Source organism: Lissotriton vulgaris, chromosome 8 (genome assembly GCF_964263255.1).
Source record: "Lissotriton vulgaris chromosome 8, aLisVul1.2, whole genome shotgun sequence".
Lineage (NCBI taxonomy): Eukaryota > Metazoa > Chordata > Amphibia > Caudata > Salamandridae > Lissotriton > Lissotriton vulgaris.
Genome location: NC_141696.1, coordinates 656,675,665 through 656,697,945, shown reverse-complemented (window position 1 = coordinate 656,697,945; position 22,281 = coordinate 656,675,665). Strand labels below are relative to the sequence as shown.

Below are 22,281 nucleotides of genomic sequence, written 5' to 3'. Positions count from 1 at the left end.
ACCTGGACTACACTAAAGTAGTCTGGAAATATGAGAACCTTTGAGAACTCATAAGGTGTTATCACCCATTGTTCTCAGAAAACCAGACTTGCCCAGAGGCCAAAATCGGCAAAGCGGGAATGGACATTTCACTCCTCCAGCAAGACCTGCATAAGATGGGTAAGATGGCAGAAATCTTGGTCCAGCCCATCTGCAGCTTGTGGACCGCCTACAGCAGCATTATTACAGTGTCTTCAAGGGGTGAGATGCGACTTTCGCCACCCGGCCTTAGTATTCTTAGGTCTTGCCAGAAGAGTAAAATTTGTCCATTCCCACTTCACTGATTTTGGTCTCGGGGCGAGTCTGGTTTTCTGAATAGCCAACAGGAGGGATTTGTTGTTGATGGCGGTTCCTGATGCTGTTGCCTTCCTAGGAGTCTCCATCCCTGTGGGGCTCTGTGGGTCCCACGCCTTGCAACAGCAGCTTGGAGTACTTGTCCAGTTTGCTTTGCCTGGGGGCAGTTTTTTTGTTTTTGTTTCTTTACCTTTTTTGTTCAAGAATAACATAAAACACAATACAATGAAAAAGGGTGGAGTACATGGCATCAATTTAGACTTCCATTAATAACGACATACAGTACAGATCCAAGTTCAGGCAACGGGTTATCGTACAAAAGGCACGCAGCATTGTTCCATAGTTAAATCACTTAAATGCCTACCTCGTCCACCACAAGGGAAGGGATGAGGCAAACAGGAGTGCAAAGCAAACCCCTACTCTCAATCCCTGGGCCCCAGATTTTTGTCCATTTATGTGGACAACCCCTACTTTCATAAACAGCCCTCTCCGCTTGCACGCACCAGACCATATCAGACTCTCAGTCGTGTATTTTAACTGGAGTCCTCCTCTCCAAGTTCTAGCTATATTGCGCTTCGCCACCATACAGCCCAATGCAACCCATCTCTGCTCAGTACTTTACAGATCCGTGGCCTCCCAGGTGTTTAACAGACAGAGCCTGTGGGAAACTTCTATAGATTAATTTCAGATGCGGGACATACCTGTGAGAACCCTTTCCCAATACCCCTGGAGGACCGGGCAATGCCACAATTGATGTATATAGGTACCAACATCTCCACACCTGCGAGGACAATCCGGGGAATCCAATACCCTCATTTTGATCAGAACCATGCTGTTGTAATAAGTCCGATGCACCAATTTGAATTATATAAGTTTAAATCTTGATCTGATCGCTACCTCACGAGGAGAGGCCAATGCCTCCCATCAGTCGTCAACGTTCAAGTCCCCTATGTTGTCTGCCCATTTTGCACGTACTTTCTCCTAAGTGTCTGGAATGTGAATGAGGATTTTGCGGTAGGTCAATGAGATGGCCCTCTCCGGGAGATATTCTCCAACAATCTATCCTCCAGAGGCGAGGAAACCAGCAAGTCCTAGTCCTTTTGACTAGCTTTGTACAAAGCGTTTCTGGGCTGGAGATAGCAAAAAGTTTCTCTTTCATGCAACTGGTAGTCTCTTAGAAAATCGCTAAATAGAATTACTCTCCTCTTGGCCCACATGTTTCCAACTTTTCAGAGACCGATCAAGTCCCATTTATCAAACCCTGGCTGCTTTGACAACATACCTAGGAGGTTTGTTTCCAGTAATGGGGTAACTTGCGTGATCTTGTCTTTCCACCCCAGAGCATGTGTTGCTTTGTGCCATATGTCTACCGTAGAAAACGTTGGAGTGGATCTGGGCGCATACCGTGCCACCCCTAAAGCGCCCTTAGATAAGTGCCAAAAGATTTGTTATGTCTGTCCATTCTATAGGCAGGGTCCGAACAGGTCGATGGGACCAATGATTTAAGACAACCAACTGTGAGGCCCAATAATAAGATCTAATATCAGGCAGAGCAATGCCACCATCGTACCAACTTTTTGTTAATTTTGTGAGAGCAATCCGGGGAGAACCTTGGTCCAAAGGACTACACGGACCTCCGAGTCGATTGATTGAAAATACCGCTGTGAAACTAAATATGGCGTATTTTGCAGGGCATACAAAAAGCACGGGAGTGCCATCATCTTGTAAAGTGCTGCGCTACCCAAAAGCATGAGGGGTAGTGATTTCCAATGGTTTATGTCCGCTCGAAGGCAGAGTAAGGGGGCTTTAAATATGCTCATAAAATGCAGAGGAATCCAATGTGATATATATTCCTAAGTATCTAAAGCCCTCTGTTAATATTTGGGCCTTACAGTCCTCCGGCAAAACCGGAAGGTTCCCGCTCAAAAATAAATCAAGGATTTATCCCAATTATTCATGAATCCAGAATATTTTTGGAATAGCTCAAAGATATGCAGTACTTGTCGGATCGAAAAGGGACGACGAGCCAGGTACAGTAAGACATCATCGGCATAGATGGAAATCTTGTCGGTCCAATCCAGCAACCAATTAAGGCCCCTGACAAGGGGGTCTCCCCTTATCCAGATCGCCAGCGGCTCAAGGGCCAAGGAAAAGAGCAGGGGCAAGAGCAGGCAACCCTGTCTAGTACCCCTACCCAATGCAAAGGGTGCAGAACAAGCACCATTTACTGAAATCCTAGCAAGGGTGTCAGAGTAAGGAAGACGCACCCAGGACAGGAACTGACCACCGAATACATATCTTTCAAGCACAGCAAAAATAAATGACCATTAAATAATGTCAAACACCATTTTGGCATCAAGACACATTATAATGGAATCCTCCTGTATAGTAGTGGCCATGCCCAAGACGCCGTATAGACGGCTCAGATTCAATGCTGTATTCCTGGTGGGCATGAAGCCTGTTTGGTCCGGATGCACTCACTTGAGGAGACACAGGGAGAGACGTCGTGCTCGAATCCTAGCTAGGACTTTAACCTCAGGTCAAGTAAGGAAATAGGGCGATAGGAGCTGCATTGCTCGGGGGGTTACCTGCTTCATGAATTACCACTATATTTGCTAATATTTGCGTTGCGGACAAAGTACCCTGACTCACACTCTCCTCATACATTCGCACTAGAAATGGGGCAATAGTCGCAACAATCGACTTATACAATTCAATTGGAAGGCCACTTGGGCCCATGGCTTTAGCAGACTGCAGAGAGCTGATTGCCTTAGACACCTCTTCCGCAGTCAAAGCTGCATCTAAATCCTCGACATCTTGGGCATCTAAAACTGGTAGCGGCAAAGTAGCCAGCAGTTCTGTTGCTTCTGCCTGGGTAGACGACTGCGTGGAAGTTTATACCCACTAAAAATAACTGACAAACTCCCCAGCAGTCTTAACCCTGTCCTGTATTGTATCTCCCCTTGGACCCACAATCTGAGCCACCCATCTATTGGCCAGCGCTTTTTTGTCCAACCATGCTAATAACATGCTAGCCTTATCACCTATATCATAAATACAGTGTTTGGTTGCCTGGTACTGGTTTTAGCAGCCTCTTCTGCGATATCCCTATATTCCTTTTATTTTATGGATAATTTATGTGCAGTAGCGGACGTATGAGAGGCCACTAACTCGCCCTTCCATGCAGTCACCTCTTTTTCCAGATCGTCCAATTGTTTACGCTTCTCTTTTCTATGACCCACAACCGCCGCCACTCCACTACCTCGAATTACCACCTTGTAGGCCTCCCATAACGTTACGTCCAATGACACCGAACCATAATTTTCTGCGAAATAACTTTGGGTAGCTTTCATTAACTGTTCTCTGATCTCCGGCACTTTAAGATACCAAGGATTAAGAACCATTTCGAATTGGGTAGGGAAGGAACACCTCCATAATACGTCACAATCGGAGAATGATCAGAAATACCTCTGGGAAGGAAAGAGGTCCCATCAAACATGGAGAGCTGAGAGGCCATACAGAAAAGATAATCGATACAGGACAGGCTCCCATGTACCCTAGAATGAAATGTGTATTGCGAGAAGGTGGGATTACAAGTCCTCCATACGTCTATCAAGCCCAGCGCATCAAGAAATTCTGCCAATAATTTACCAGATGGCCCCCCCTTCTGGATGGCAGACGGTCCAGTTCCCTGTTGAGAGCAGTGTTACAATCTCCCCCCACTAATACATCACCGTACGGCAGGTTCAACATATGAGGTCCTAAGTCAGCAAGTGTGATGGAATGGAGCTTGGGGGGCACATAAGAGAAGTTACATTAAGGGGCCTTCCCTCCCACTATCCTGAAACTGTCACAAATCTGCCCAGTGGATCTCAGGTACTTTTCTCTATTTGAAAAGGGAGGGGCCTTCGTATCAGAATGCCCACCCCTCTGGATCCTCTTGCATAACCCGCATGAGCCACTTACTTATATCGCCATCTATTAAGAGCGCAGTACGAGGTACCATTAATATGGGTTTCCTGAAGTAGAACCAGTTCAGGGGCCTGCCGTTTTAAATATTGTAGAACAATTCCCCGTTTAATACGACCCCCCAGGCCGTTCACATCCAAGAGAGTATCTCAAGTGTCCCAGGTGTGGGGTTGAACCTTGCTCAGTACTCATTTAAACAGCCAGTAAATGCCCTGTTGTGTGTTGGATAACGGAGGAGAGGTGCCGACAACACCCCCCATCCGCAGCAGCCAAAGGAATAGTAAATACTTGATTTGTGCACCCTGGAAACAACATTAGGAACGACCCAGTTCCCCATGAAGAAAACCTTGCATATAAAATTGTACTGAGCATACATACAAAGACTAACAACACCCATTAACAAACCTGGGACCCACCACCAGCCTGCCTCCCTGCAACGTGGACTCAAAACTGCCCACCCCCTAATTTTGCAGAGCGCCTGTAATCCCCAAACAAGTCTTATTTATGGAGGTAAACGTTACACTGCCGGACTACCCAAAAAGTTGCATTACCAATCCCCATATAAACAAATTTATGAGCTCTTAAACATAGCACAGCCGGAATCAGGAGCCAACCCGAACCGTACTTTAATTTTGAGCTCCATCTGCCACTCTGCCCCCCCAACTATAGTATGACGCAGTTCGCCAATCCCACCACCAACCAGTCTATTAGTCCACGACGCCTCTCCTAATAAAAGGAATCATCACCCCCAATACCATTTATCGCCATACAAATGGACCCCCCGCACATAGGATCAGTCAATACTCATCGTAACTGTAGCGGGCCAGAGATCTTCCCATATCTGGCAGGCAACGTAGGTCCGCTCTAAATGAGAACAAGGACAACAGTCATTTACTCCCACTTCTGTCGATTCTTTCTTGCTGACTGTCCAGTCTCTGCTCTTGACTCGGAGATGATTGCCGGCGAGCGTTGGAGGAACGCCAACCTTAAAGTCAGTCCCAGGTCTCCTCTGGAGTTTGAAAAAAACACGATTTCCCCTCCGTGATTGATCTCAGTTTAGCCGGAAAGAGGATGGCATATTTAAGGTTGTGGCCACAAAGTGCCCGCTTTACTTCGAGGAAGGATCTTCATCTCTGTTGTACCTTATAGGTAAAATCCCGAAAAAAGGCAATAGTAGAAGTCTCGAATTTAAGTGGAGAGGCAGCCCTGGCTGCTTGAAGGATGATGTCCCTATCATGAAAATTTAATATTCTAGTGAGTATGGGCTGCGGAGGTGTGCCCGGCCTTGGGGGGGCCCTCTGGCACTCGAACGTTGTTTCTTCGTGCGCGTCCTTCATAATCCTCCAATTTTGCCTCAAAGTCTAAAGCTCGGGCCTGCAGTCACTTAAGTGCTGCTTCAAGGGACTTTGTTGAGGTTTGAAGTGTTTTGGCTGAGTCTTCGGTTTCCTTGACTATCGCCTATTTTTCGAAGATCAGCGCGTACAAGGGTGACTTCCGTTGTTACAGTATCAATCTTTTGCCCCAACGAGAGATGGACCCTCTGTGACAGCTGGCTATTTAATTTCACTCCCTGCTTCTTTCTCCTCCACTGCATTGACTTTAGAGTGGGCAAATTTGGATAGTTTCACCAAGCTGGACTGCCTGGCACCTTTATTAGTAGCCATTGCTTTAGAACCAGCCCCAAATGCAGACTCTAAGTGAAGGGGGTGGTAGGACTCGAATACTGGGGGGCCTCGTGCCTGCAATAAAATGTAAGAGTTCAACTTGCACTGCACTCTCAACAAAGCTCCAGTGAAACTGCTCTGTGCCGTGGATGAAGTGGGAAACAAACGCCCACTCAAAATGGCTGCTGCACAAAGCCCCTGCACACCTAAAACAAATTGGAGTACAGACAGGTCAATGCACGTCCAATCCAAGCCACAACATGGCTCCAGCAAAACTGAAGAGCCAGAATCCATGTAGCCTCTAAGCCGCCACCACATAAGCTCAAGTGCCCCCCAAAGTGATATATATTGAAGCACTCTATGCAGATGCGGGAGGGGCACCGTGTTGCAAAACAATTGCGGCCCCAACGCTGATCAGTTCTTCATAGCCCCAGTTTCACTTGGGGCACTGAAGTTAATGATGCAATGGGGGGGGGGCTTATAACAATGACCCGACCCCCGCAGAGGCTTCGGAAAACCGGACTCCTGCCCCCGCGGCTCACCGCCAATTAAGCGTGTACCCGAGCCCACCCAGCACAGTGCCTCGTCCACCAAGCAGCTCCGCTGGCAAACAGCAGACACCACCAGAACTCCGGTCCATCCTCCTCCGCCGCATGCCAGCTGTGCCAAAAACAGAGCGCCGCCCCGCACCCACAGGCCCCAACAGCAGCAGCGGAGGTCTAGTGAAGCGGCTCCGGACATCCCCATGGCCAGCACGTCCTCGTGGCCTTGGTCGCAAGTCCAATTGTGTGTGGCAGAGCTGGTGGATAGCAGCAATCTTTAGACCGGGTGACTCCTTGGCTCAGTGGGTACCCAGGTCATGAAGTTCGACGAGCTGATCAGATATTTTAACGAAGGTTGGGGGAAGTGAAGTTCTAGAAGCCCGGAACTTCACACCATTTCAGCCATCTTGGGTGTCGGATATCCACGCCCCCTGCCTGGGGGCAGTTTTGTATTTTGCCATCTCCAGAGGTGGTGTCAGACTGGACTCACTAGCCCCTTACTTGGAGCTGGTACTTGCCACTGTAACCCAATCTTACACCCAAAGCCGTGGCTGCAGTCAGGGCCTCAGCCCTCCACAGCGATTTACACAATTTCAAGGTGTGGTCTGTCTCCCATTGGCCCCTCGGGCCACTCCAAGCCAACCTCCAGACATTAGGGAACTGGATACCAATCATGAAGAATATGTAATTGCAACACCATCCTCCGCAAATCACCAGAGGTCTCTGGATTCTATTCCTGCTATTTCTCTAGGGGCCTGACAGTCTCTCAACCCTGCATGCCCTCACAACCCCTATGCGGTTGGGGCAAGTGAATTAGTCGGGGTCACCAGCCAGAGGTGAAAGGAGGGAAAAAGAGGGGGCACCCAGGCCACAGCAGAGCCTCAGAAGAACCTGCACTGGTAGCGCTGCAGGCAAGGCCCAATTCTGACTGGTTGTCACCGGCCTACCAATACCAGCCAATGTCACTGGTGGCAGGAGAGACAGTTGTTAACAGTCGGCCCCCGTATCTTGCCATCCTAGGGGAGGTCCCTGACCTTGTCACAGTGCACCAATCTCACCCGGGGTTGGGTGCAGTACCAGCCACCTCGGAGGCTGCGTAGTGCTGCCTGGGGGAAGGCATCATAGTCTGCCAGGCTGAATCAGCTTTGCCTGCAATGGTGGGTATATTACTCTCTGAATCGTGTCCATGACAGCCAGCCAGCTATTCAAGGGGTGCCTCAGATGGTTTTAAGGCAAGATAATCAACTGTTTACCAACGTCCGCTGGGAGCACTCTCAATATGTGTACGTCAAGTTACAGCTTTGGCCACACCTCCTAGAAAGTTATACAAAAATATAGTACACTAAACAAATCTATCCTGACAGGGCCTAACAAGGATCTCACTGAGCAGGCCTTCTATATCCACTGTTTATCACATGGGATAACCCACACCAAACCTTTGCCTACTATAAGCCCCTCTTTCAGTAGTACTAAGAAAGTTATTTTTTGTTGATCACACAGGGTATCCAACAGATGCCGTGTCAAGCCAGAACTAAAAGTCCATGGGCATTCCAATCTGCTGTCAAACACAAAACTGCACTCTGAATTCTAAAGTGAAAGTTGAAAGGGAGGGTGCTGGGACTGAATACAGTCTACATGACTGTCCTTCACCCATCTGTGGTTCTTAACCTTTTGACTTCTGTGGACCCCCCCACTGAATCACTACTGGAACCCAGGGACCTGCAGACAGTGCTGCAGGCAAGGCCCAGTCCCGACTGGTTGTTCCCTGCCTACCAATACCAGCCGCCAATGTCGCTGGAGGAGGGAGAAGCAGTTGTCATTGGTCGACCCCCGTACCTTGTCATCCTTGGGGAGGCCCTTGACCTTGTCACAGTGCACTAGTTTAACCCGGGCTTTGGTGCAGTACCAGTCACCTCGGAGGCTGCGTAGTGTTGCCTGGGCTAAGGCATCACAGTCTGCAGGGGCAAATCAGCTTTGCCTGCAATGGTGGGTCTCCTGCTTTCTGAATCGTGGCCCTGACAGCCGGCCAGCTATTCAAGGGGTGCCTCGGATAGTTTTAAAGTGCTGGATGACAGCAAGATAATCAACTGATTACCAGCGCCTGCTGGGAACACTCTCAATATGTGTACACAAAGTTAGAGCTCTGGCCACACCTCCTAGAAAGTTATAAAAAATTATAGTACACTGAACAAATCTATCTTGACAGGGCCTAACAAGGATCTCACAGAGCAGACTTTCTATATCCACTGCTTATCATATGGGATAACGAATACCAAAACCTTGGCCTACTACAGTAATCTGTGAGATTTCATGTAACACAATAACCACCCCTAGGCTTTAATACAGAGTAATAACAAATTAGTTTTAAGTAAAAGCTTTTCTACCAGCCATGATTTGCCACAGAAGAAGTCTTTTTAGTGAAAGCGCACACATTCTACACAATCAAAACCTATACTCTGGAAAACCAACATGTTGGTGGAGCTTAAGCTCCTCTCTCAGGAGTACTATGAAAGTTATTTTCTGTTGATCACACAGGGTATCCAACAGATGTCATGTCAAGCCAGACCTAAACAGCCATGTAGATTAGTATAGCCCTGGGCATTCCAATCTGTGGTCAAACGCAAAACTGCACTCTGAAGTATAAAGAGAAAGTTAGAGGGGAGGGTGCTGGGACTGAATACCGTCCACATGACTGTCCTTCACCCATCTGTGCTGCTGACAGAGAAAAACAAACACCATAAACTATCTAGTTCAGCGGTTCTCAACCTTTTGACTTCTGTGGAACCTCCACTAATCACTACTGGAACCCAGGGACCCCGCCTAAACAATTTCCATGAATTGAACCTCAAAACAATACACACAAAAACAAACAAGTATACTGCAAACAATTGCACACATTATGGAATATTATATTTAATCCACAAACACAAAAATCGAAATTTCAATTTTAGTGGGAAAGTTGGAGCTTTTCGAAATGCAGTTTTATTTCTAAAAGACAAAGCAATATGCTTGTCTCAATATGCTTGACTGCATAGCACTGTCTTTTTTCCTATAAATGCATGCTCTTTTTGTATTGCCGCATGCCAGTGTTGCTTCAATTAAGATGTCAATCATCCATACTAGATTCCATTTGCTGTACTTGCGCTTGTTACACAAATTAAGATAAAGGACACCAATCTAATTTTTAGCTCCTAAATTTTAAATTTCTTCACATTTACAGAGCATTTAAAACCTTAAAAGTTTGCTTTTTATGTATTTGTACTTTATTAATCTGCAAATATTATTTAACTTTACAAACATAATAGCTAAAAATATAAAGAGTTGATAAGAAAGAAGATGGTCGATAGGAAACACATAAATGGTTAGCTCTCCGGAGGGCCATTATAAAGAAGGAATCATTTGTCCAATTATTGCAAGTGGCAGCATAGGTTACACACAATAAAACAGAGGTGTTCATCCAGGTGGACCGCTAGTTTGCACATTTTTTATCTCTGTAGTTTGATGCTACCGCCAATCTTGGAGACAAATCCTACTAAAGTGTCTTATGTGGTAGGATTCTGCTGAAGGACCAATTTACCTTAAAAGAAACATTAGGGGCAATTAATAGGTACAAAAGGGACAAGGTACCAGGCCCTCATAAAATACTGATCGACCTGAACAAAACAGAGACTATTCTATTGGGGTAGTTACGTCACATTTGAGAGTAATGTACAAGTTACTTACCTTCGGTAACGATGTATCTGGTAGCGACGATTCTAGCCGCAGATTCCTTAACGTAGAATTATCCCCAGGCGTTAGACTGGACCCGGAAAACTTTCTTGCTCAGCATCTCTGCGCGCCGGGGGGAGCAGTACCACCAGACTCTGCCCGACGTCCTCCCCGGGCATGATGTCAGCGAGGTCACATAAGCCCCACCCTTGCGCGCTGACGTCAGTTTGCTTGGAGAACATTTCCGTGCCACAACGCGGAACCATCACAACAAAACGGAGAAGAGCATGGGAACAGTGTGCGAAAAGACCAGAGAGACAAAATAGAGAGAAACAAAAAGGGGGAAACACCACCAGGTGGCACCAAGGCACCAGAAGGCGACAACAGCAGGCCAGAGCAGGTAGGAGCAGAGCACCCCTCTGAGGCACAAGCCAAGGCGAAATTACCAGGTAGCAGTAAGCGCCAGAAGCCAGAGCAGCGAAGCCATAGCAAGAAAAGTGCAAAGCACTACCCCTTGGAACCACCTCTGTCAGAAAGCGAGAGAGAGAAAGAGAGTCTGCAACCACACCCACAAGAGGAAAGGGCCACAAGCCTGGAACAGAGGAGTAACAGTACTCCATCCCCAGACTACACTGCCAAGGATGGCCATACCTCCTGAAAAGAGAAGGAGGTCAAGGACAGGTAATCCATTTGCAGACTACAGTGCTATCTGAGAAGAACAGGAGGCCAAGACAGGTAAAAGAACCCTCAACGAAGAAGACCAGGTGGGAATCAGAAACTCTAACAACAAAGGGTAGAGCAACAGTAGGCCCCCATGCTGAAGAGAAACCAGCTGGAGGGATGGCTAACCTGAACAAAACGAATAGGACACCCACAGACAACAAGGCACCCAGAGGGAGGCGACTGCCGAACCTCAAGCTGAGGGTCCTCGCAGAACGGGGAGGAAGGGTGGGCAGTAAATGAATCTGCGGCTACAATCATCTCTACCAGATACATCGTTACCCAAGGTAATTAACTTGTACATATGATAGAGACTACTAGCCGCAGATTCCTTAACGTAGAATAGATTACCTAGCCATACAAAAATGGGAGGAGGGCCTGCGAGAGAGCATACCCACCAGGAGAGACACAGGGCCCCAGCAGGGGACATGCCACAGGGACAAGAAGGGAAAGGCCAGGATACCCTAGGCTCCACCAAGGGAGAACTGCCCAACACCCCGCAGGGACAGACAGCGCCCGAAGTGCCCCAAGGACCACCTCCTCCCTTAGGGAGGAGAGGTAGGATCGAAGGCAGGACCCACTTGAAGAAAAGCCGAACACACCCCAGCCACAAGCAGCGGACCACACTGGGACGGCTGCACCGCTAAAAGTGCAGACGAAAGAGAAAGTCACAATGGTGGAGAAGAAAAACAGGCCTGCACCGGCATGCACTGCCAGAAACAGACAACACATGGAACGGTGCACCCAGGACAAGTCAGACGCCAGCCAAAGGCAGTGGCCAGAAAGGCCAAGAAGGGTCGGAACACGCCCCAAGGGAGGGGCCAGCACACACGGAAACACGAATGAAGTGGAACCAGGCAGAGCTACAACGCATGGCTGCAGACAGCAGGCCAGACAGGCTAGCGACACAGCGATCCAGGAGAAAGACAGACCAGGGCGCAATGCAAGCCACTCCAAACCCATCAGCAAGAGGATTGCACCTGCGACACACCGTGTCACCACGGACAGCAGAGGCCCGAAGGACGACCACACCTCCCCAACACAAGATGGAGCTATATAATAGCAACAATTACCCCACATAGGGCCAAAGGACAACCACTCCTCCCCAGCACATGATAGCGCTATATAATAGCTACCATTACCCCACATAGGGCATGTTACGTCCCAAGAACATGGGAACCCTCTTAGGGAAAAGTTTCCGCAGCGGAGTACAAACAGAAAAACCTGCGGAGGAACCACAGACAGGTTGCCAATCAGCCAACTAGAATACACAGAAGGCCAAATCTCAGGGCAACACAGCTTATCAACCGCCAAAACCGCAAATCTAAAAAGGGCCGGACCAGCAGCCAACAGCACCAAAGTCGCAACAAGAGGACCAGAAGGCACACCAACCACACAGAACACACAACCGGGGCTACACGCTACAAGGCCCCAGAAAACAACGGGAGAACACCTCCCAAACCCCAGACCAACTTACAGGTCACTGAGGGGGGGAAGGAGGAGGAGGACGAAGCCCCGCAAGAAACCTCTGAATGGCAGAGTTCGCAGGGGCATGGAACAAAAGAGTGTCATCAAAGGGAAGGTCTACCAGCCGTTCCCTAACTTTCTCCGGGAACACACCATCCCGTAGCCAGGCATGTCGACTAAGGTCTACTGAAGAAGACCTGGCACGACCAAGCACCTCCGAAATGTCCAGATCGGAGCGGAGAATAAATGCCGCCAGCTCCCGGCCGTCCAATACATGGTGCCGCAGATCAACACAGGCACCCTCTTGAGAAGCGGCAGACAAAAGGGACATCGACGAATCCCACAAGCAAGAAGTGGCCCTAGCCAATACACAAAGAGTGTTAAGGGCCTGCAAAGCCGCACTGGTGGAGGCGAAAATATTCTGCCCCCAGAAATCCAACCAGCAGGCCTCCCGTGATGGGGGAGACAACACTGATGGAAGGGAGGGGAAGGCCGTCTGTAAAAGAGGGCCCCTGGTAGAGGAGTGGAGGGAAAGACAGACCGGATCATGCGGCGCAGAAGTTGTAGGGGCACCGGGTCCCCCGTGGCGGATCCTCCGCAAGCCCCCAAAAGAGAAGTGTGGAGCGAAGCCTCGAAGGGAAGAAGCAGCTTCTGACCACCAGAACCCTGATGGACGACCTCCAGAAGATGATCCGTGGGGAAACGAGCAGCTGGAACGCCCATGCACAAGATTCCCGCAGCCGTGGAAACAGCCCGAGCGAAGGCAGCACCCACCTCCATAGGGCCCCGCGGAGGGGAAAGCAGTTCCTCTGTGGGCGACGGCTGTAAGCTAAGGCGGCCGTCTCCCAGTCCAACTGGAGGAAGAAAGGGCCAAGTCCGAAGGGGAACCGAGGAATGGGGAACCTGAGGTGCCTCCGGCGAAGACTGTGGCCGCGGTGACAGTGAAGAGACGTCCTTAGACCACGCCGGGGAAAAAGCCACGACACGGCAACCCGTCTCCAGGGAAGATGAAACCAACCACCGCCGAACCTCTGGAAAAGAGGAGGCGTCCAAAGAAGAATCAACAACCTGACGCCGGCCCGGCGCCGTAGAGTCCGCGACCGGCGGCTGGTCAATGTAGGCTGGCGCCGAAGGAGATGCCGGAACGACCTCCGCCACAATGTGCGGCGCAGGAGACCGAGGCTGGGTCGGAGCCGGGGAGGCTAAGGAACAATGCCGAAAAGGCGTTGACTCGACCTCCAACGAGGCAGCTGCCTGCGTGGAGGGACGAGGGGGGCCCGGGGACACACCCGACCTCTAGCCGGCCCCTGCGGTGCCACCAGTGCCAGCAGCCGCTGGCATCTGAGTGGCGCCACCTCGACCTCGGACAAGGCTGCCGCCTGCCCAGAGGACCGAGGGGGGACTCAAGGACATGCCCCAAGCCCCGGCAACCTCCTGTGACACCACAGGTACCCCGCGGGGTTTGTGGCGAGGCAGAGGCGCCGTGGTCCTAAGGAGGGATCCCTGAAGGGCCGCACCCCGACGTCACCACATCCTCCGAACCTTGAGCCGAACCTGTCGACGCCGGAGCCGCCGGCGACGCTGCACAAGTCCCCGCACGCGGCAAGGAATCCGCAGACGTCCCAGGAAGAGGAGGAGAAGAAGGAAGAGCCAACGAGGCCTGCAAGGCCGCCGCATACGCCACCATCTGGGCCTCTCCCGGAAATGGCAGATAGGGTGGCCACGCGTGGGGCTGCATCACCCGCGGAGAACGCACGGTCCCAACAGGCCGGGGACCGGCCCTCGGGGACAAACTGCGAAACTTACCAACAGGTGAGCGACGCTCTTGCGGCCTGGAAGAAGGACGATGTCGGAGACGGAAGCGGCGGTTCGTGAAGCCGACCTGGACATGCGTGCTGAAAGGAGTTTCATCTGGCGCTCCCGCCGGGACTTCGGTTTCATTTGCTGACACGCCTCACAGTCTGTGGAGTCGTGGTGCTCTCCCAAACACCACATGCAGATGGGGTGAGGATCTGTCGCCGACATCTGGCGCGCGCAAGACGAGTACGTCTTTAAGCCCGAAGGTATTCACACACTGTTCCCAAGAAAAAACGCTCAAAAGCAACAAAAAAAAAAAAAAAAAAAAAAGGTCTAAACATGCCAGGAACAAGATCAGGGTCAGCGTTGCATGCGGAAAAGAAGAAAACTGACGTCAACGCGCCGGAGTGGGGCTTATGTGACCTCGCTGACGTAATGCCGCCGGAGGACATCCGGTGGAGTCCGAGCAAGAAAGTTTTCCGGGTCCAGTCTCACGCCAGGGGATAATTCTACGTTAAGGAATGTGCGGCTAGTAGTCTCTATCAGATACCATTCTTTATAGTTCTCCTGTCCACCTTTGTGGATTGAGGAAATTAAATTATTTCTCAACACAATAAGGGAGGTAGATATAATCCAGCCATATATTCCCTGATAAATTTGCTGAGCGACATGCAGAAACCATGTTGCCGCTATTGTATATGCCAGACTTGAATCATGGACCGACAACAATAAAGTCTTGTCACATTATCCCGAAATATATATGGTAAAGCTCTTTCTAGATAGGTATTAAAAAGCTGGACCTTATGTTTTCCTTTGACTATTCTGCCATTATGTTTTCTGATTATGGCTCTCAGAATTCCCAGATCGTAAAAAGGGATTAGCCCTAATCTGTTACTGTGCAGAGTTCTAAAGTTGGATGCCGCTTTGGTAGTTATTCATCGGTTTCAAATTAGTTTCTGTTCATCATACTAAACTAGTTACAACTGCATTCTACTAGTGAGAATTGTGGGACCATTATTTTGCTCCCAAATAATCTGATAAAAGAATAGGTTCCTAAAGGGCTTTACATCATCTAGGCCCATAAATTCAGACCACTCCTTAACTCTGGAATAGGTCTATATTATATCAGGTTGGTGGCTGACCTACAGTTCCTTCTTATTTTGGACTTAAGTTAAACTCTCTGGTATTCATCTATAATATTTATGGCTGAAACCTTAAAATAGCATCTGATTTACCTTAGTTACAGAATATGTGGTTACCTACACACAGTTGTATGCTATGTTGGTGGTCTCCACAATTGGTTGCTAGTGGAGTTCTTTAAAGCTCTAAAACTGCCTACTGAAAATAGAAAGGTCTCTCTACTACTTGAGGTAGTTCTTTTTACTAGCAAGGGTGCAACTACCTGGAGACAAAGAAGCCTGGGAACGAAATCTACTTATAGACAAAATGATCGGTGCTTGTCTGAGGAGATCTTTCCCCTAGGTTTAGACTAGGGATCCTTCCGCTTGTAACTAGGTGCAAGTTGGATTGATAATGATCTCCCTCTTGGAATCTGCTTGCAAGTATGAGAACTTCTCTATTGAAACAGTCCTGCAATTTTTCCATTTTTTACAGTTAAATGCAGAATTGTTTCCATAATGGTTAAGGGAAATCACAAACATACCTTGAAGGTTATAGGAACCATAACATTCCGGCGCAGCACACAAAAAACATGTATACTTGCTATTGCAAAATTCTAATGCAAGCCTGTAATTATCAAGGCATGAATAATGCCATCTTTAGAACAAATCTGGTAGTGTTGATGTGGAATTTTTAAAAGAAAATCATTAAAAAGATGGGACCATCAAATGATGGACAGCGATAAGAATAATGAAAGGAGAGTACAAGATCCATGGTAGAAAAGGACAAGCACAGGAAACAAAAACCCACACATGCATTTCTTCGTCTTACCTGCTTTGGCCTTCACCCAGCTCAGTGCTTTGGCCTCGAGCAGCTCCCACTCTTCCTGTTGGTCTGCGCTGGTGCTGTGGAGCCAAATCACAGCCAGTACTGTTGCCCACAGTGCAGGCTCTACGTTCTAGGGTAAAACAGCACACGAGTGAGAAAATGCTGGAACAAGCGAGAAGAGGGCTAGCTGAATGCAAATGACATATCACGTCTAAAACGACATCAGTTTCTACCATACATCGCTTCAGCTTTGTCTCAATTAACACTCTAATTTTCAGCAATGTGCACCTAAGTAACCGCCTTCTGTTAGCGAGGAACACTTCTGACCCATTGGCAATATCCTAGTTTTTGATGTCCATACCTTTTTTTCTTCCAGATTCTCACCCTAAATACTCAGGCAAACTGTTTAATGGTACCCAAGCATTCTCTGGATCTACTTTACCGATCTTTTCCCTTATTAACAGTGGTACTTCATTAACTCAGAAACAAAACATTACCTTGCAGCACGCAATTTTCTAGTGCCTCCTTCCAATACAAAACGTTCTCTGTTTTGGCAGCCCGGCACTGGAACCCTCTTTCCTCTGACATGAGCTTTGTTATCAGTCTTTAAAATACTTGCCAAAAATGGAAGACTTGCCCCAACATGCCCTCACGCCTTCTTGCCTCCCAAGTTAACTTAACATGGACAAGGTTCATCATGATCATTAAGTGTTATTGTACGGTTTTGTATTGACTTTCTACAAACTGTCATACCCATATCCTACCTTTGGGCACAGTGAACTGCACCAATACCTAAACATCAGTATTTACTTTGATCTAAAGCCAGCATCGAATTTCTGCTGCATGTACTTTATAAATAAATGTATCATTATAAGGAAATGCCTCTTTTTGTATGGCCACCCCATGTTTTTGGGCAGATGCTGCTTGTTTTTTTAACTCAAAGTGCACCAAGTCCTTCTAACCAGACCTCAGTGCCAGTGATCTGACCTGTAAACGTGTATGATACAGTGTCACATCAAGGAAGGCAGGCCCGACACTCTCTACTGCCTATTACCCAGTAACAGAGTATTCTAATAGGACTGGCGAATCCGACACTTGGGAGGATTGGGGCAACTATACCTCGTACAGCAAGTAATGAGTAAAAAAATGTTGAGTGTGATGTTCTCCTAAAACTTGTTACTTTTTCAAATCCAAGTAATCACAAATATTGGTTATCTTCATGGTGATTACGACTCCTCTTTTTTTTATAACATTTTCTTGAAAACTATGGTCCATCAATAGGTGGTGATGTTTATAATTTGATTTATTGAATTAATATGGCATCTCCAATTGAACAAAAATAGATGTTTTTTAATACTTATATATGGTTTTATTGGATTAATATGGCATCTTCAATTGAGGAAATCCAGCGGTTACTATAACATCTCCATTTGAACAGAATCAGTTGGTGGTCTTGTTTTTGTATCGGGTGCATTTAGGTTTCCCAATATCTTTGAACTTCCTTGGCAAATTCACTCCAACTTTTCTGGTTGATGGGGATGATACATTATCCCAGTCGGCATAGGCTAACTTACCTGTAAGTCTTTAGTACATGGTACCTTGGGCATGCAAAAACATTTTTATTGTGGAAAAGCTTGGTCGCCTAATTGGCGTGCGCAGGGTTACAGGTTAACCCCTCAGCTGTGCTAACTCCTGAATGATGTGATCAAATTTGATACTCCAAGGTATCAAACAATTCACTACAGTAAGCCAGCATTGGTTCTCAAATCAAAGTTAATGTAACATGTTGCAATATGCAACTTATGCAAAGTTGCCACTTTTTTGCCTTCAGTCTTCGGTGCCCTGAATGGTTGGACGAGGAGCCGATCCACAAGACAGCTTTCTGCCTTACTGGGAAGACGTGCTAAAGACTCCCAGGAAAGGAGAACATAAAAGGTGTTACCTCCCTCATAGGTGTTGGCCCAAAAAGCGTGGCTTCAAAAGAGAAGCCGCTTTTGAAGGACAAATGGTTAACACTTGGTAGGGGGACTACTCCATTGTCTAGGTAGACAGATTGGCACTAGGGACAGAGAAGGGGAAACCATTTGCCAATCCAGTTTTCCAGGAGAGTATAGCCCCCTTGGTAGCCACACCTCTGGGTTAGGCTAGGGTGCTCTGGAGGCAGAGAGAGGGGTTCTGCCATGTGGGAGTGAGCAGAATGGTGCATCTTGGGATAGCCGGATGCCGTACTTCGCATGAAGTAGTCATCAGGAGCGATTTAACATGAGCAGGATAGGCCTGGTAAGAAACACCACTATTTACATACTGCGCAAATGTCATAATTGTTATTGTCTGGTAAGCAAAGACGCTATGCAACTAGAATAAAGAATTGTGGCCCGATAGCAGTTGCGACATGGCCACATGGGTACTCTTTATTATATATACAGAACCACTTGCTTGTTTAGAGAGAGAAGCCCTCAGCTGACATTGCAAGGTCACTATATTTCATAATTCCAGCTCAGCTGATTTCTGCTTACCAACACTAGGGAGGTCCAGCTCCCGCAGGTAATGAGGAGTTAGACCACCTGGGCAGGGACTTGGCAGATCACCCACCCCAAGCAAGACTGGGTTAGGGAGCGCTAGGTAGGAGTACAGTATACACAGTACTTATATTGCTGCATATATAATTACTGTCTTAGCACAATGGTGAAAATGTTAATATTTTTCACTATTCTTGTAATGGTAATCGGATTCATTCTATTGATTGTCGCAGCACATGGGTTTTATACAAGAATCACAATGCTTCAATAAACATTAAAATGCCTTTGTGAGCAGTTCTCGTGTATTTATTTGGGTATGCATGAAAGTTCAAATGAAAGGGTTCTAGATCTGTTACCACGATTCCCTTGGGGGATCGGGGTTCTCGTGTTCTAAGTTTGCACACACTTTTGTTACCCTGTAAGGTTAGGGGTTCAGATAATAATATAATAATAATAATAATAATCCACATTTGTAAAGCGCACAATCACCCGTAAGGGTCTCTAGGCGCTGGGGGCCGTCGGGAAGACTAAGCAAGTTATTGCCCAGAGTCACGTGTTGCTGGGCTAATCTGCCGCCGGTGCCAGGGATCGAACCGTGATCCCCAGATTCCGGAGTTAGTCACCCTAGCCGTTGCACACACTTTTGTTACCCTGTAAGGTTAGGGGTTCAGATAATAATATAATAATAATAATCCACATTTGTAAAGCGCACAATCACCCGTAAGGGTCTCTAGGCGCTGGGGGCTGTCAGGAAGACTAAGCAAGTTATTGCCCAGAGTCACATGGTGCTGGGCTAATCTGCCGCCGGTGCCAGGGATCGAACCGTGATCCCCAGATTCCGGAGTCAGTCGCCCTAGCCGCGGCGCCACACCTCTCCCACCGATCCACAGATGGTGAAGTGTGGACTAGCAGGGATACAGGCCAACATATCCTGAGGGTGTGCACAGAATCAATTTGTGCACAGAATCAGTTTGGAAAAGTTCTGAAATGTATGTCCTCAGCCAGGCGTAGCGCCTCAGGGCTACAGACGTGATAACTGTCCTACCCAGCGGGTCAGCGGTATCCAGCCCACATCTCGACCCTCAGCAACAGCGTGGTGAGCACAGCCCGGTCCTCCTCCAGGGACTGTGGCAGCACTTGCGTGACCATATCCTACACGTATTTGTATAGAGGCCCAAGAGACATGCAGTGTTCACCGACCACAGTCCTAAGCTATCGGAAGAAAACATCTTCTTCCCAAGATGGTACAGCTTCTTGGATTCCCTATTTGGGGGAGCAGAAAGGAATGCACCTTTTGAGGATGATGCTTGGACCACCAAGTTCTCAGGGGTAGGGTGTTGAGAGATGAAAAGTTGGTCGCCTGGGGCCGGACAGTGGTGTTGGGCAACCATCCTGTCCACAGGAGCCCCTGTGCTGGACTTGGACCAAGTGCCCAGAAGGATGTCAGTGAGAGCTCCATTAAAATGCAGAGGGGCTCCGAAGAGGTTGCTGCCAGCTGAAGCACCTCAGTCAGGAGGTTAGTCCTGACAGCCACCATAGAAAGCTTGAGGCCCAAGGCCTCTGCCGCCCTACACAAAACCACGGTGTAGGAAGCTCCCTCCTACGTAGATATAGTAGGGGTAGAAAGCATACCTAGGTCTGGGGAGATAGAGGAATGACCAAACAAACAAATCAAGCAAAAAAATTCTCAGGGAGGCCTATCCTACTTGAGCATCTGTTCTAGCATCCGAGTACAAATAATAATGTTTGGTAAACATGAACAGACCTCCATTTAGCCGTTTTATATATTTCAGCTATACAGACATTTCTCGTGAAAGCCGCAGTTTGCACAGCAGCTTGAAATGTGGACGCTCTGACCGATAAAGAAGGTCCGTGAACCACCATTGATGTGGCAGATCCAGAGCAATCACAATCATTCTGGCTCTAGACTAAGACAGTTTGATGAGATCAGGGGGATTGGTGGAAAGGCGTTGAGAAATTTGCCAGACCAGTCAATCCATAGGGCATTCTCCAGTCTCACTGGTTTGAAGAACCTAGAGGTGAAGCCTGCACATTTTCAGTTGTCTGTGATGGCGAAGAAGTCGATGTGCAGAGTGCCCTTCAGTCTGAAGATGTTTTGCACAACATCATTGTGAAGGACCCATTTGTGGTTTTCCTGCAGGACTCTTTCTAGGGAGTCTGCTTGAACAATTTGAACACTTGGGAGATGAGTTGTAGTGATCCGCAGGTTTCTGGCTATCTTCCATTTCCAAATTGTCTGGGCCTTGTGGGATCAACATCTGGGCATCGTGGGATAAAGGTCTGGACCTCGTTCCACCCTGCTTGTTCAGGTAGTGCATGGTTGTAATGTTGTCCTGAATTATGGAAGGAAAGCTTTCAATGCCGGGTAGCTCGAGGAGATTGATGTGGTAGGTCATCTCTCTTGGAGGCCATGTTCCCTGGATTTTGAGGTGATCCTTTTGTGCTTCCCAACCTAGTAACAAGTCATCTGTTACTATGGCCTGGGAAGGGGCATTCAGATTAAATGAAATCCCTTGAAACACATTCCTTGGAAGCACCACCATTTCGAGACTGTTTTCATGGGGGGAAGAGTGTGATCCTGTCCTCCCAACTGCCAGTAAGTTGGTTCCACTGATCCTCAAGAGATTCCTGAAGAGGAAGCTTGTGGAGATGGGAATTCAGAGTTAGAAAGATACATGAAGCCACCGAGGAGAGATGACACTGTCCTCACTGTGGGGTGAGAGGCTTTCATGAGAAAGTGACCCTTCAGACTAATTGATAAAAGTCTCTTCTCCGATGGACAAACACTTGCATGACTTTCTGTCGATGGACTCGAGTAGACGTTGATCACGTGTGATTAATATGCAGTCCTAAACTTTGGAGGAGATAGCTTGACTACTGGTAATGCAGTTGGGCTTCCTGAGGAGGTGATCCCTTAATGAGCCAATCGTCTAGGTAGGGGTAGATGAAAACTAAATGCTTTCTGAGGTGGACAGCTACCACTGCCATACACTTTGAGAAAGTTCTGGGGGCTGGTTTGAGGCCAAGCTGAAGTATTTTGTACTGGTAATGATCGTGATCCATGACAAACCTAAAAAAACTGTGATTGTTTTTGGCTATTAGTATATGAAAGTATGCATCTTGGAAGTCTATTGTGCACAGCCACTCTCCCAGGTATAGCTGGAGGTAGATTTGATGCGGGCCAGCATTTGACATTTTTCTCATCAAATCCACTTGTTGGCCAATTTCAAATTGAGAATGAGTCGGAACTCATTTCTGGGGCCTTTCTTTTTTACCAGACAATAGCTGTTGTTTGGAAGGAACAGTCTTCACGGCATACTTCTGCAGAAGGATGTTTACTTCCCAGTGCAGCATCTGTAGATGGCGTTTGGATGATTTTGGTGGAATATTCAGTGGAGAACTGGTGGACTTGAGACAATACCCATTCCAAACAATATTTATTACCCTGGCATCTTTTGTGATGGCGTCTGTCACGAAATGGTAAATACTTCCTCCCCCTACCGCAGGGGGTAACGGAAGAGGAGGGAGTAAATATTCATGAATTGAAGCCTGCTGTAGGCTTTTCCACCAAACAGGCCGTTAAGTGGCTCTTTC

At 47.9% G+C, this 22,281-nt stretch overlaps 1 protein-coding gene across 2 annotated transcripts in view; it reads right to left on the bottom strand.

The window, feature by feature from the left end:
- LOC147697852 (von Willebrand factor A domain-containing protein 5A-like) overlaps positions 1–22,281 on the bottom strand; it is a 522,842-nt gene that overhangs the window by 4,218 nt on the left and 496,343 nt on the right. For both annotated transcript variants that reach the window (XM_086934525.1, XM_086934526.1), the window contains exon 18: positions 16,151–16,277. In XM_086934525.1, the coding sequence (XP_086790651.1) occupies positions 16,151–16,277 (127 nt within the window). The remainder of the gene's footprint in view (positions 1–16,150; positions 16,278–22,281) is intronic.